The sequence below is a fragment of the Pithys albifrons genome, chromosome 22, assembly GCF_047495875.1.
Source record: "Pithys albifrons albifrons isolate INPA30051 chromosome 22, PitAlb_v1, whole genome shotgun sequence".
NCBI classification, from domain to species: Eukaryota; Metazoa; Chordata; class Aves; order Passeriformes; family Thamnophilidae; genus Pithys; species Pithys albifrons.
The window spans coordinates 9,337,169-9,353,671 of record NC_092479.1 but is presented as its reverse complement, the minus strand read 5'-3'; the positions used below and the strand labels follow the sequence as shown (position 1 = coordinate 9,353,671).

General features: G+C 44.8%; 1 protein-coding gene across 3 annotated transcripts in view; it reads right to left on the bottom strand.

Annotated features, from left to right (window-relative positions):
* Positions 1-2,637: 2,637 nt before the first annotated feature.
* The window catches only part of PRDM2 (PR/SET domain 2), a 34,502-nt gene continuing 20,636 nt past the window's right edge, over positions 2,638-16,503 (bottom strand). For 2 of the 3 annotated variants that reach the window (XM_071575514.1, XM_071575516.1), the window contains 2 exons: positions 8,174-8,284; positions 2,638-7,763 (listed from right to left, as the gene is read on the bottom strand). In XM_071575514.1, coding sequence (XP_071431615.1) covers positions 3,388-7,763; positions 8,174-8,284 — 4,487 coding nt within the window. In that variant the 3' untranslated portion in view covers positions 2,638-3,387. Of the gene's footprint in view, positions 7,764-8,173; positions 8,285-9,662; positions 10,066-16,503 lie in introns of those variants that run through there. The other variant, XM_071575515.1, reaches the window with a different exon arrangement.

Genomic DNA, 16,503 nt, shown 5'->3' with positions numbered 1-16,503 from the left:
TTCAGTGAACTGGGCACACACAACTGAAGGATGCAAGAACACTTAAATCCCCCTAGATGTTCACAGCTTCATTTTCCCTGCTTTCCACACAACAGGCAAGTTTCCTGGAAGTTTAAAAAAGTTTACTTGACTGGTTAGAGAAAAAGTGTCCTGGTAGTTCCATCTAGTTGGTCATTAAGTGCTTGCAACACCAGACCTGGAGCTACAGAAAATCCCTCAACAGTTGCTCACCTGCAGTTACAGCCCCTGCAGCAAGGCCAGTGCTCAACGCAAGGACAACCCCACTGGGATGGCAAATTGTCAGTTTAATGTTTTCATTCCAATAGTCTTTATATCACTTTCCAACAGAAGAAACATGTAACTAACAGCAAACTTTAATACAGGAACATGTTCCAAGATTAACAAACCAAAATGAAACCAAAATGAAATGAATGTAAAATGCAAATCACATACAGTACAATTGAAGTGTCCAAAACAATTTAAATAATTTTAAATATTTTATTTTTTTAAACTTGCTACAAATGCTTTATACAATATTTCAACATAAAGTCATCATAACAGAAATGTAACAAAATGGGAATGATAGTGAAAGTGAAAAGTGGCACAAATTCACCAAACAGGTATTAAACTACAAATTTTTAAGAGGTAGATTACTTTTTAAGTCAAGAACAAAAATAAAAGGGGTGGCTGTATAAAGAAACTAAGTCACTTTCCATCCATTCTGTCATTAATCTGAAAGCTCTATGAACACGTGACAAACAGTATTTCCATAAAAAGCTGTTATGAACAACAGGCCAATCTGCTGCCTCAAGTCATTGGAGGTGAACGACCTTTCAGAGTAATCACACATTTAACTTTCCCAATGTGCAGGTCTAGCCCTGCTCTGGCCTGATCCATAAAAGGATCCACTGCATCCTTTTGGTGTTTAGAAACTCATCACTGCTTTATGAACTCGGAAAATTCATAAAACATCCAATTCAGGCTTTTTTCCCACTGTATTCTGGACATCTAAAAGAGGCAGAAAGGGAGGAGAAGGTAGGAAGGGAGTTCTGCTGTGCTGGGATGACTTTACTGATACAGAGAAAAGACTTTAAGAGACTTAATACAAGACAAAACCACTCTGAGTGCAGCAATTGTTGTCCCTGAATGCACACGGAGCTCTGGACACACTGAAGGAACCTGCTTGGCCAAACAGACCATGAACTCCACCAGGGTTTGCACAAAACCAGGAGCTGAGCAAACCTGAGCCAGAGACCTGGCTTAGTTAGTGCCACTATTCCTCTTGATCGTTCCTGGGGGGTTAATTGTGTTGAGCAGTGTCCTCCTCTAAGCTGAATCATCCTGAGGGTGCCAGGCACGGAATAAGGAAATGTGGGCCTGGCCCTGAGCATTAGCAAGAGGCCTGCAGGGATCTCTGACACTCTGAGTCAGCTCCCGGGGGTTTCACAAGCTTGCATTTCCCATCCCAGCAGGAGCAACAGCTCCACCAAGGCACTAAGGGACTTTGGTGGCTTGGTTTGTTTTACAGGAGGTTCCTAGAAAATAAAAATAAAATAAATAAAACCCCCCCTGAAGATAAGTGACAAAACAATCTGTGAATGGAGGATGTTTACACAGAAAAACTGACAGGTGAAAAACAAATTGGGAGACAAATATTCCATGAAGCAAGTCTTGGAAAAATATTAAAATTTCAGGGTAAAGAAAACAAAACCCAACAGGGCCTACATAGAGTCAAACTGTGCTGACATTAGTGTATGAAGGCAAAAAAAAATCTTCATACTTGCTATTAAAGAAAAAGTTGACTAGACAATCTAGAATTATGAAAGTTATTTCAGAAACAAAAAGAATTTCGTAGTGTAATGACTCATTAAACCAATAAAGACTGCAAAGTAAAGTAATGGTATTTGAGCCAGCCAAGGAAATCTTACCCCAGATCAGCTGTTATTGCCCCCAAATCCTCCTGAACAATTCCCATATGTACTGATTTCCAAGTTTTGGCTTCTCATTCTGTTCTGGCATCATTTAATTACAGTTTCACACGTAACACTAAGAGAGCAGCTGATGAGAATTAACATGAAGATGTTTGTGTCCCAAGAGAACAGGCCTTGGAGACATTGCTTGTTCCTAAAAGGCATTTTTTATACCATTAGTTTCCAAATCCCACTGACATTTTTTTCCTTCCACCCATCCTAATTCAGTTATGGACTATTTAAAGTCAAATTCCCCTCCAGTGCTTGGCAATAATTCTGCCATATGAACCTTTACTTTACAGAGATTTCCTCACAAGTTCCACCTCCGAGTCTCCACCTGAAGACACACAAGCTGTGAGCAGTCTGGATTTTGCCACTCCCCAGATCCTGCTCAGGGACACTTGGTCTGACAAAGGCTGCCAGTGCCCAGCAAGGCCTTTGATAAAACATCCTCCCCTCAGCCCTAAATTGGTGTTAATCACAGCCAGCGCTTCAATCACCAACCCCAAAAGAACCCTTAATTACCAGGGAGCTTTGGGAAAGTTCCTTGGCAAATCAGACACCTGTTCCCAAGAATAACAGGGCAGGAGCAAAGTAACAGAGGTTATAAACACTGTGCAAAATACACCCTTGATCTGAGAGACCACATGAAGACGTAAGTCGGGACTCAGGCACGTAGATTAAGATTTTATTTATTTATTGAAGTATTACCCTTTTTTGTGATTAAAATGCTTCTTCTCAACAAGAAATAGAACTTTAATTATAAAATTTTATAGTGAAACATAAAAGCATGATATTTCTAACAAATTTACATGTTCATGTAACTTTTCTTACATATCTATTTCCCTTATATTAAGTAATGATCTGATTTAATCCGTATGCACATACATTTCTGAAGTATTTGGTCATGGTTTGTTTCTTTTATACATATATATATGTGTGTGTATATATATATGCAGAGAATGCTTTTTATTACAAACCAAAGCAAGCTACTTCAGTAAGAATGCAGCCATGATTTTCAGCTTAGTGAACCACCATAAATAAATCCAGAATGGTTCTGGGCCACCTTAGATACCAAATACAAGGTCAATGTCATTAAACTCAATGTTACTGGAGACACTGAGTTCATTTGCTCTCAGGTATTGACACCTTTTTTTTCAGAGCTTTCAATTCAGTTTATAATTAAAGACATTCTCTATACAAACCGTGTATTCTTTCAGGACATGATAAAATGCATCAAGTATGTACATCAGACCTCGACATCAGAGAGCTGCTCAACCATGTTTTAGGAAATGCAACCTTTTTTTTTTTTTATTTAAGCATGAGAAACTCAAAAAGAGGGAAAAAAAAAGACCAAGAAAATTGGCAAACCAGCAAGCAACATGTCCCTGGGTTGTTTCCACTTCAAATGAAATGCTTACCTGAAATCTTTTAGCTCTTGCTTTGTACTGCTCTCATCTCTTTTGCTTTCTGCTGCCTCTGCATTTGCTGCCTGCTGCAGGCTCCGTGTGATGGGCCCCCCAATCCTCTCTCTAGACTTTACACTGAACCTGTCTGCCTTTTTCTTACTTGCCACGGCAGATTTACTTGGCAGAACAGCTTTACTATTCCTCTGTATTCTGACATGCAGTTTCCGGGACGCTTTGCTGGACATTGCAGGGGAATTGTTCTTAGTGACCACCTTGGTTTTTTTCCCATCAACGTGGGACATTTTAGACACTCTCACAGGACTAGAGTTCCTCAGGGACGAAGATGAATTTGGCTTTTTAGAGCGCATGGAAGGTACAAATTTCACGCTCTGTTTGGACTTGAAGGAGGCAGAGGGGAGCTGGAGCTGTGCAGGCCCTGAGGTTCGTGCCCTGGTCTTGCCCAGGTGGGGCTGAGTGCTCTGCATCTTGATCTCCGCGTCCGCCGTTCGCCTCCGCTGGCTGCTGCCCTTCTCACTGGGAGCAGGGGAAGAACTTGCACTTTTTTTGGAAGAATTCTTTTTAGAGGAGGGAGAGATGGGTTTTTTGGGACAGCTGTATGAGGCATGTTTGTTCAAACTCCCAATGTAGGTGAACTCTCTGTTACAGTAGGGGCAGATGTGCGAGTCCGACTCGGATGGACTGTTTTTCAACTCCGCCTTCTGCTGGGCAGACTTCTTTTTTTGCAGGATTGCTTTCTGGACGAGCTGGTTTTTCTTTTTCAATGCACTTATTTTGAGTTTATTGGAGGACATTTTGCTAATCTCAACATTGAAATTGAGTCTTTTAGGCTGACCCATTCGCCTGAAGGCGTTCTTCCCAGGCCCAGCTAGAACCACCACGCCATTCTTAGGCTGCACTGTCTGTTTGAGGGGGACTGGATTTTTTTTAGGTGTGTATCTCTTTTTATCACTGGCAGATGCACAGGCCAGGATGTGTTTGTGTAACTCAGGCATGTTATCAACACTTTTTCCGCATTTTGTGCATCGAATGGCAGTAGTGAAAGTCTGAGGAATATTGTGGGTAGTGAAGTTTGTTGCAGTAACTCCAATACCCATAGGATTGCGATGATGATATTGGAAGGGAGGTGGTTTAAAGCTCGGGTAGTGTTGATTGAGGCCCATGCGAACATCTGGATCTTTAGATTTCACTCCAGAAGCCATTATTTTTATAGTAGTATAAAGCTCTTCAGAGGAATCATTTAGATCTTCATCTTCCTCCTCTTTAGAAGGTTCCAAAGAATCCTCTGGCAGGCTCTGCATGTGCTCCGCGTTCGCCTTACTGGGGTCAGTAAAATTCTGGGGTCTCAAAGTCCCACTTTCAAACTCATGGTGTGTGCACTCTTTGTCTGGATGGAGATCCCGCTGATGCTGTTGCAAATTGCACAAAAAAGCAAATTCCTTTTTACAGACAGAGCAAACAAAGATATTCCCCACTCCATGAAGCAGAAAGCGATGTTCCGACAAGTCTGTCTTATCCCTAAAAAGCTGCACACAGAATTCACATTTGAAGGGCCACTCTTCGGCATGAACAGACAAATGCTTCGTTAGGTCTTTAATGGAAAGGAAAGGTGATTCGCAGACATTGCACACAAAGCTCTTGTTGAAGGTTTCCTGCACCACTCCTGATTCACCTGAAGTGTGAGGATCTTCTCTTGCTTTCTGCTGCTCGTTTTCAGCTTCTTCCTGTTTTATTATTGGGAGAGAACTTTCAATGTTATCAGCAGAGGAAACAACAGAAGAAACTACTGAAAGAGGAGGTGGAGATGGAGATGATGAAGATGAGGAGGAGGAGAAAGAGGAGGAAGACGAGGAAGAAGATGAAGAAGAGAGTGTAGGAGGGCCAGGTGAGGCAGCAGAAATAAGAGGTTCAACAGAAGGAGCAGGGGATGGAGAAGGAGAAACCGTAGGTGAAAGAACCGGTAGTGGGGACTGGGTAGTAGTGTTGGAGAGTGGTGATGGACAGGAGGAAGCGTTAGTGGCACTGGCAGGGACATCCGGAACGGGTAAGGGCACAGTTGGGAGCAGGGGAGGCGGCGACGTAGCGACTGTTAACACGGGCGGGCAGGGCGGCGGGGAGGGGGGGTTGGTGGGGGTCAGCAGGGGGGGCAGCTGGCACACAGGGGGGGCAGAGGGTGCCTGTGGCACAGGGGAGGTGGGGGGACCGAGGGGCTGCGTGTCAGAGGCAGACGCTGCCGAGAGCCCGGGCTGCACGGCGGGCTCTGCCTGAGGCTCCGGGGCTGTGCCGGGGCTGGCGCCGCTGTTGGCCCCGAGCGTGGCGTCCGGGGCCGCGTCCACGCCGTTGTACTCGTTCAGCAGAACCTTCTGCAACATGCACGTGGTTGGCTTCTTCTTTTTAACACCACTGCATGTTGGCTGTACGGAATTCTCTTTGTATTCCCGCATGTCAGCATCGCTGCAAGGCTTCTTATGCACACTCAAGTCTAGAACAGATTCCCAGGGAACCTGAGTCTTACTTTTGACGTCTGACCTTTGTTTCACACCACTGGATAAATCCAGGGGCTGCTGGTTGCACACGTTGCCAAAGGTTGGAGCCGCTGTCCAGTCTTTTGATATTTTATATTCTTCAAAGCAAAGAGGGCTCAAAGTCTCTTTGTCCTCCCTTCCAGTCAAACTCCAAGCAGGTGAGTTGCTGTGGCTTTCTAACTTTGGCATTTTCGAGCTTCGAATATTATCATTCCACACAGTTTTTCCCTCCCCTGATTTGACAAAGTCTCGAAGCACTGGACTGTGCTGTGGAGAACTGGGAGGAGAGCTGGTCCTTCTTTTAAATCTGCTGGATACTGGAGGCAAAATAGGTGATGGTGTAACAGAAGGTCCTAGTTTAGGGATTTCACTTGATGGAGTTATCTTCTTATTGTCCTGTGTCTGAAGAAGCTGCTTTAATTTTGATGACAAATAAACCCCTTTTTCTTTATGAAAAGATAAGCTTTCTGTTGAAATGCTAAGAGGAAGATTTAAAGAACTTGTAGGAGTTACAGGTTCTGGGTCTATTTCAGTCTTTATTTTTGGTATAAGAGGAGGGCTGGCAGTTCTTCTCTTTTTGGATTCATTGCTCCCACTGCTAGAGGATTCCTTAGGAGGTTCACTCACATGTGTTTGTGTAACCTTTATATTTGAGGAAATTTCCACTGTGACTGGACTGATTATACAATTCAACCCATACAAGTCTGCAGAGTTGGACTCCATCTGAATCACATCACAATTGCTAGTGCTGCTGTTGGACTGAATCTTACCATCAATGTAATAATTTAAGTTCTCAGAGATATTGCTGGAAATATCCATAATGTAGACATCATCCACTTCCCCCTCCTCCTCTATCTCCGTGCTGGCTATGTACACACTCTGCACTGGCGGGGCTGGCTCTGTCAGCAGCGGGGGCTCCTCGGCCAGGAACCCTTTTCTCCTCACCCCTTTGGGGATGAGATGCCGCTCGTGAACCCTGCGCTGGTGCCTCCGCATGTTGGTGTGAGTTCCAAACACTTTCTTGCAGTATTTGCACGGGTGCAATTCTTTGGGCTCCTTGTTTTCCTCAGCAAATGTGGAGTTTGATGTTTCTTGGGAAACCTTCTCAGAATCCAAGACAACAGAGTCTTGCACAAGACCAGAAACATTCAGGTCATCTTTAAGACCATCATCCACAATCTCCTGGTTATCGGCAGCGTTATCCGAGTGCTGTGCCGACGTCAGTGTCAGGAAGGGTTTCCGTTTGGGCCCGGCCTCGTGGCGCCGCTCGTGGCGCCGCCGGTTGATTTGGGTGCCAAAGGCCTTCCCGCAGTACCGGCACTTGAAGGCGTGGCTGAGGGTGGAGATGTGGATGTGCATGTGGCGCTCCAGCCCTTGCTTAGTTGTGAACTTCCTCTCACAATGCTGACAGGGAAACATGAATGTTTCCTGAACATCACCGTTGGAGTCACCTCTTGCTTTCGGAAGTTTCACCACAAGCTTTTTCTTTGGAGAGTTTTCTGGAGATTCCTCTGACGTGCTCTTTTGTTCTTCCAGAGAGTCCAACTTTTCCTCACATATCAAAGGCATGTCAGCGTTTTCTTTAGGCATAGTGGTATCTTCTATCTCCTCTTCATCTTCCTCTTCTTCATCCTCCTCCTCCTCATCGTCATCTAAATCATCTGATGCACAGTTTATGGCTTCTCCTTGTTTGTCCTCAGTTACCACTGGGGGTTCACTGGTCGGACTGGGGATCATCAGCTTTGGAAGCACATCTTGGTTTACCATTTCCTGAATCACAGCTGTTTGTTCCAAGGACAGCACAGCAGAAACAGAAGGTGCTTCATCTTCCTCTTTATGACCTGAAAGACAAGCAAAGCATGAGATCATTTTACCAAACACTTCAGAGTATCCTACACCTTTCTTCTCCCTTCTCCTAAAGCACCACAGTGGTGCACACGTTGTGCAAGCAGAAGGGACCACAGAGGAAAGGCATGGAAGAGTCATGGTCAAAAGAATTAACACTGTATTTGTTCCCCCTTAAACTGACTGTGCTAACTAGCTATAACCAATGACTGTGTAACTAAGGTCCAAAGGCAGTATTTTAGAATAAGCACTTTGCTCACCTCTTGTGTTCCAAGGAGTTTGGGTTATGTCTAAATTTTGCAGTGTTATGGGTCTATATCAGTTTTTCCTGTCATCTAAACGCTAAAGTGTTCTTTGATTCAAAATGATAGTTAGAAGGAAAAAAATATGATACTTGAGCACTCACCCTCTTTAGAATCCCTCATATCTGCAGAAGTAGAATTCAAATCAGTCTTCTTCTCTTTTGTATCTGCTGCTTTCCTTCCCTTGTTTTTACTTTCCAGAGTCTTCTTCTTTCCTGGGGAGGAAAAAATCCCAACACTTACTATTCCTGTTCAATAATTCTTACCTATCATCTCTGAGTTAAGCCCCCAGTTTCAGAGCGTAACACACTTCCATAGAGACACTGCTTTCCTGAGGAATACAAAAGACAAGATTATTAAAACAGACAGCATTCAGGGAAAGCAACCTCTGGAGCCCAGAAGAAATTATAAGCAAAGGTAACAATGAGTTTCTAAAAACCTCAGACCAAACACTTTCCACACGTTCAAAGCAAGAACAAACTATAGGAGAAATGTCCTGTCTGGGATAACCAGCTCACATGAAGTCACCCAATACCTTGTTACAGCCATTAAATTCTTGTATCTCATAGAAATACATGGAAAATTTCTTCATATACTATTACTCCTTAGCATTAATTGGAAAGTTTACAAAATAGAAGCCCACAGAAGTTCTTGTAGTTATATCAGCATTGAATAATGAAGAGAGTTGTAATAAAAGCAAGAAAGCAATAACATCAAGAGGAGACTGAAAGCACCGTGTGACCAAGAAGGCCAAGGCAGTAAACTAAATTAGATGGAACTGGGGAACAGCAAAATATGAAGGTATTTTGTTGTGTCCACTGACACAAACAGGTTTGCTGACACTTTCTGTTCGCAACATGAAGCAGCAAAAAGTTGTAGCTGCCGAGGATGATGAACACAAAAGGGCATTATGCAAAGAGCTGACCAGGGGTGGAAGATGGAAACAGTGAAAACTTCATTTTCTGCTGATTTTTTCTCTATTCAAACTGAGAAGCTCCAAGTACAATCCCCCAACAGAGCAGCTCAGAGCGAGGGGGTCTCTGGCTTTGCTCCCCCATGTCAAACAGAACTCAGAGGTGAGTGAAAAGCTGCCCCTGCCTGGAAAGCCAAACCCAAGCCATGTGCAGACAGGGGCCCTGGCTCTGCCTGAAGAACAGCTGTCCAGGGGCTGCAGTCCCCAGAACAGGCCCAGCTTTGTGCCCAGGAGCCCTGGGATTACTGAACAGTCCCCGGGGCTGGGCAAACACAGCAAGGCCCCCCCCAGAAGCACAGTGTGGGCAGTGCTGCCACCACAGCAAACCCCCAGGGAGAAAACTAAACCCCTCAGAACTGCTACAACAGCACACTCAACGTTTTCTTCACATTCACTCAGCTTTGCCTTGTTATTCATTTTTACCCAAACTAATCCTTTGCTTTACCATACCTACAACATGTCGTTTATCAGAAATTATTCTCCAATAAAACAAAGTGTTCCCAGTAAAATCACCCACTGTTCTTCTGCAATGAATTTCATTCCCCTCCTTGACATCCATTCCAGATTTCTTTCCTTTAACCTCTTTATTCTCTTATTTTTTCTTCAGTAGAGTCCATTACCTACTACAGTAAGTAGTGAGTGTTTTTCCATCAGTCCCCATTAAAAACATCACAGCATCTTCTCAATAGGTCTCCAACCTAATAAGGAACATTAATTGTTAATAAGCAGCTCCTGTCACAACATTTTTGCATCATGAAAACTTTGCTTCTCTGTATCTGTTAAATTTGGGAAGACTCATCTCCTTCCAGCTTCAGTGACAATCCCAAGGTCATTTGGCATCACTGCAGGTCCTTTCTAATTTGTAGGAGTACATAAAGGAAGAGGATAAATATCATGCAAACTCATTATTTTAACACACAATACAGTCACCAAATCCTTTTTATCTGCTGAGAAATTGTGGAAGATTTGCTTTGCTTCCTCTGTGAAACAAAGAGTTTCATTCCTTTCAGCTGCAGCCCATTGATACTTTGTTAGAGAAACACTTGTCAGCCTTCTCTGATAACATGAAATCCACTGAATTACATTTCCAAAGGAACTGCAATCCCCCAGTTGCCCAACCAGTGCGTTTCTCAGAAGGCAGCACAGGACTGTGTTGCAGGACAGCAGCAACAGTTGGTGCTCATGTCAATAGAACCAACAAGAGTTCTGAATTTATAGCATGTCCCAAACCAGGCAAGAGCAAACCATCTGCTCTGTTTGTGACATCAACAAAGGACAGCAGGCTCACAAAGCCACTACAGGGAATGGCAACTTCCTCCAATTTTCAGAGTGAAAATAAACCCCAGTCAGAGCACAGGTATGTTTGTCTTCTGCCCAATCAACTGCTGCAGTCGAGATCAAATTAAGACTTTAAAGCTGTACAGGCTTCTTGAACAAGTCTGTTTATAGTATAAAAAGTCAACCAGAACAGAATACTGAAATAAAATGTACCTGTAGAGTAACTTGGACATTTTAATTTGCAGGTAAGGAACCAGAAGAAAACCCCAGCTCTGGTACAGGAGTGGAGAGAGCAGAAGGTGACCCAGGTCAGGATTTGGTGGCTGTGGCTGAGTTTCAGCACAAAGTCCACTCTGCTTTTGCAACCCCTGAGAAGGAAGGGTCTGTAAGACTGGAAATGCTGGACTCTGCTCTTTACCAGAAACTTTGCAGCCAAGGCGATTTTTTATTGAACTCACTGAAACTTGGTGTGACCCACTCCTTGGGAAGAGCCCAAGACACCTCCAAGACTGAGGGTCTGGCTCTGGCAAAGGAGGGTGTTTGAACATTCTGATCCCAACCCCTGCTACGAGGTCAGCTCTCCTTGCCCTGAGAGCTGCCCTGCACCACAGCTGAGCAGCCACACACCCCCCCAGTCTGCAAACCCCTGGCAGCAACACATGGTACACTGCACTTGGCCCTGAGTAATGGTGGTGCATGAGAAAACCCACCCACATTTCTGTGAATCAGGTCCCTTCCAGGAGCTCCGGGCCCTTCCCACTCAACAGTCACGTTGTTTCTGATGGGCTGCCAAATAAAAGGAGATCCATGTCTGATAGACTGGAGTGAGGCATCTGCTCTCAACACCACTTACAATAATGTAGGGCTGACTACTCATTTCCATGGCATTTTGCAGCAATAATAATCAAGATGATGGATTTTCAGCTATTATAATACTCCACTAGAGTAACTTCATGTCAATCAGCACATTAATAACAGCACCCCTCTGCAGTTCTACAGCACTAATCACAGTCAATCAAATGCTGTTGCAGAACTCTGATAACAAAGTGTGACAACAAAATTAACTCTTAACAGCAACTCTGGTGTCTAAAGGTAAGTAAATACTTCCTAGAGAATAGTCAGACATTATTTAATCTCTTAGCTACAAATAGTGAAACACCAAGTCTTGCTTCAAGAGCTGATAAACCCAAGCAGAAACTTGGTCTGCTGTAACATTTCCTTGAGGAACTCAGCAAGTGTAGGCCAGTGAGAATTCTGCAGAACAGTCATTCCTGTCCATCTGTTTAAGGCTCTTGGCAGGAATGACAAAATAAACTGGAAGGATTGAAAACATTACACATACTCTGGTCTGGTTTTACTTTTTGTTCATTTGAAAAACACACTAAAATGGTTTGTAAGTGAAATATGTAATTTCTTTGATATTTTGCATTTTGTATTGCAGTGACATGGGAATCTTTAGAGATGTGACACACAAAGTACCTGACAAAGGGCACCTCAATTCAAGAGCTCTCAGGCACACACTCCACTGGAGTTTGCATGAACAAACCACCTCTCAAACCCCTGAGTGCACACACAGGTTCAATGTGCTTGTTCATCACTGCCCAGCAAAGGACATGGGGCACCTGCATGTCAGCACTGCCTGTAAACCATTCAAGTCAAATAAATGGTCAGTGCAAAACTCTGGCAAGGTGTAATAAAAAAGGCACTAAAAGAGTTTAGCACCGTTAATGATACAATATTATTCATATTAATTCTGTTCAAATGGTCTTGAAAAGAGTAAGTATAAAAAGAAAACATTTACAGAAAAGCAGTAAAAATCTTTAAGAAGTACAGAAACTTCTCATTACAAGGAGAACTTGGAGCCTTCCCTAAATTAAGAGATGGTTCCAGCAGGAGGCAAATAAAATAACTGACTGTACCTGGTATCCACTACAAAACCCAGACTCTGAAGTGGGAGATTGCCCAGGGGGGTCAGGAAACCACAGAAAGAGCAACAGTGTCTGGTAAAGCCTTGACCTAAAGTGAAGTAATGTAAAAGAATTAAAAAGGGGTTATTCATGGGAATGGAAGTCCCCCAGATCTAAGGGAGATGGAAGCCAGCAAGCAGCTCGTTGAGTTTGCTCTCTTGTATTCTATAAAAGGACAGCTCTAAAGTACAAAATACTTAAAGGAATAAAAGTAATTGTTTCTCTCTGGAAAACACTGTTTATTCTCCTACTCTACAGGAATTCATCTCCTTTCTATTTTGGAACAAATCCTCCAAATCTATCTCAAAGCTCTTCCCTTAAACAGCAATTACCAAATTTCTTCCACATTTTCTACAACGAACTGTTTAAATGCTTAGAACAGCCTAAGAAAGTTTTGGTGAATTCCAATACAGTAAACTATTGCCACAAGTAAATTAGTATTTCAATAGAAACTCCGTAAATTTATTTTCAGGAAAACTAAAACAGCATTTTCCTAAGAAAGGAGCCTAATTTCCAAACACACTGGATTAATTACAAAAAACAGCAGTGAAATACCAAGCTGCTTTTTCCCAGGTCCCTCCTTCAAAGCTACCCCTGATCAGCAGGAACAGAATTGATTAACACTAGAAAGCTGCCTGTGCCTGATTTCAGTCCCACTGTGGGTTATGTAACCCAGGACAGCATCAGCCAGTTTGCTGGGAATGGCCCTGCCGTGGTGTTGATACACTGGATGTTTTTAACTTGAGAAAAGCAATCGAAGGGAGTGTGGCTAAAAAAGCAAGAGTACAAAGAACAACATGGAAAGCTTTAGAATTTGAATTACCAAATAATCCAAGCAATCTTTTTTCTGTTGGCTGACTGCAGACATCTGCTCTGAGCAGAGCAAAGCAGCCAGAAACACACCACATCCATCACGGTTATTTCAGGTTAGAGACACAAAGCCCACAGACATAAAGGAACAGTGTGCAAAGTGGTTGTGGGACTTGTTTTATTAATGCCCTGGGGACGGCTCTGAGCCCTGCAGGGCAGCCCTGACCACCAAACCCCACCAAACCCTCCTCCTGGGGGGTTCTGCTGGCACAGGCAGGGCCTGACAGACATCCCTGACCACCAAACCCCACCAAACCCTCCTCCTGGGGGGTTCTGCTGGCACAGGCAGGGCCTGACAGACACATCTGGGGGCAGAGCCCACAGCTCTGGGGCTGCCTGACCCCACTGCTGCCAGCACAGACCCCGAGTGTGACAAGGCCCCGGATTTCCCAAAGTTTATACTTAGAAACAAAGAGTTTAAGGGGTCAATACATGCAATTTAGTGCTGAATTTTTCAAATTTCTTTTAAATACAGAAAATTTGGTGTTTCATTCCTGAAATGAAGGCTTATCTCCCCCCATTCCTAAATCCACAGGCAGGAGCAAGGCTGGAATGAATCACAGCAGTTTTCCTGTGCTGTTCTGAAAGCTCTGAGAGCTGTCCTGGAACTGGGGGCACCCCTGGAGGAGGGAAGATGGGAATGTGGAGTAAAACAAGTCTCCTATTCAAAGGGTATCACATGAGGGGTAAGAGAAAACTTCCACTGCTTAGCAGAGCTCCAATGTATTAGATACTCTCCAGAAAGAAGCTGCCATGAGAGACAGAGTTCCCTTGACAACCCAAATACAGATTTTTAACTGGAGTTGCATAAACCTCCTTGTGAACCAAAGTGTTTTGGGGAAATCAAAATAGTTCCATTTTAAGGCTTTGCTCCAGACGGTCTTGTTTGACCTTCTCCTTCCTCGCTTGACTTTTCCCAGTAACTGGTTGGAAAACTTTAAAGCCTTGAGTTCCTACCCAAGTTTTTCATTAAATTTATTGGGAATAGAGCTTAGATAAGAATACAGTTTCATGGTCTCCTTCCTACAAATGTACAACTTACACATCCTTCTGCAAGTTACTTTATACACAGTAATTTTTCTCACAAGCTCTTTCTTGTTTAGACACAAACTTTTAAACTCATTCCAAGCACAAGCCTAATCAATGTATGTACCTTAAAAAGACAGCCAATCCAGGCATCACTTGGCCATGATTTCCACCTGTGATGACATCCAGATGTCCATCCAAGGCCTACCTTTTGTGAACAGGATGCCTATTTATGGGACTCTCAAGTACAGCTCATGATTTGGAACTATGTGAGAATGCTTAAAAGTATTAACAAAAACACCTGCACAGATTTCTGCTATCACAGAACTGAACTGCACTCAGTTGCACTCTGACACTGTTTCAGCAACACTCACACACTTACAGACAGGAGGAAAACCAGTGCAACTTTTGGGATGGCAGCACTTATTTAGAATCTGGGAAGCAGAAGGCTGAAGTTGCACTTACATTCAGACTGATATAACCCAAAGCACAATAATTCTTTGTAACAGATAAAACCTGATTCATAATTCCCCCACCTCCACTTTCCACTGTCCCTGGGCCAGTACTGGTTACAAAGAGTGTCCCATTTCCCTACAGTTCATGTTCTCCCTGGTGAGAACTACGGGGAACAGCAGAATTGTGACAGCAGCAGAACCATTTGAGGTAACAAAGTTTTAAAAGGTCTGTTGGTGATGGTTTGAGACTTTCAAATTCAACTCTAATAAATAATGCCCACAGCACAGGTGACCCTGATGCAGGTGCTCTGCCTGCACTACAGGACAGGACTATTTTAAGAACTGACACAGCTGTGCTCAGAGGTCACCTGGGCTCCAGACAACCCGCTCCACTTGGGGTCTGCAGCACTTGGAAAAATGGCATTACTGACCTTCCCACCCTCCTGACAGACTGAGTGTGCCCAGAGTGCAGCAAACACACCCCAGAGTGCAACACACACACACCACACAGTGCAGCACACACACGCACACACACCCCAGAGTGCAGCACACACACACACACACACACACACACCCCCCAGAGTGCAGCACACACACGCACACACACCCCAGAGTGCAGCACACACACACACACACACACACACCCCAGAGTGCAGCACACACACACACACACCCCAGAGTGCAGCACACACACACACACACACACACACACCCCAGAGTGCAGCACACACACACACACACACACACCCCAGAGTGCAGCACACACACACACACACACCCCCCAGAGTGCAGCACACACACACACACACACACACACCCCAGAGTGCAGCACACACACACACACACACACACACACCCCAGAGTGCAGCACACACACACAAACACACACACACACACCCCAGAGTGCAGCACACACACACACACACACACACACACCCCAGAGTGCAGCACACACACACACACACACACCCCAGAGTGCAGCACACACACACAAACACACACACACACACCCCCCAGAGTGCAGCACACACACCCCAGAGTGCAGCACACACACACACACACACACACACCCCAGAGTGCAGCACACACACACACACACACACCCCAGAGTGCAGCACACACACACACACACACACCCCAGAGTGCAGCACACATACACACACACACACACACCCCAGAGTGCAGCACACACACACACACACACACACCCCCCAGAGTGCAGCACACACACACAAACACACACACACACACCCCCCAGAGTGCAGCACACACACACAAACACACACACACACACCCCCCAGAGTGCAGCACACACACACACACACACACACACCCCCCAGAGTGCAGCACACACACACACACACCCCCCCCAGAGTGCAGCACACACACACACACACACCCCCCAGAGTGCAGCACACACACACACACACACACACACACACCCCAGAGTGCAGCACACACACACACACACACACCCCAGAGTGCAGCACACACACACACACACACACACACCCCAGAGTGCAGCACACACACACACACACACACACACCCCAGAGTGCAGCACACACACACACACACACACACCCCAGAGTGCAGCACACACACACACACCCCAGAGTGCAGCACACACACACACACACACACACCCCAGAGTGCAGCACACACACACACACACACACACACCCCAGAGTGCAGCACACACACACTCACACACACACACCCCAGAGTGCAGCACACACACACACACACACACACACCCCAGAGTGCAGCACACACACACTCACACACACACACCCCAGAGTGCAGCACACACACACACACACACACACACACCCCAGAGTGCAGCACACACACACACACACACA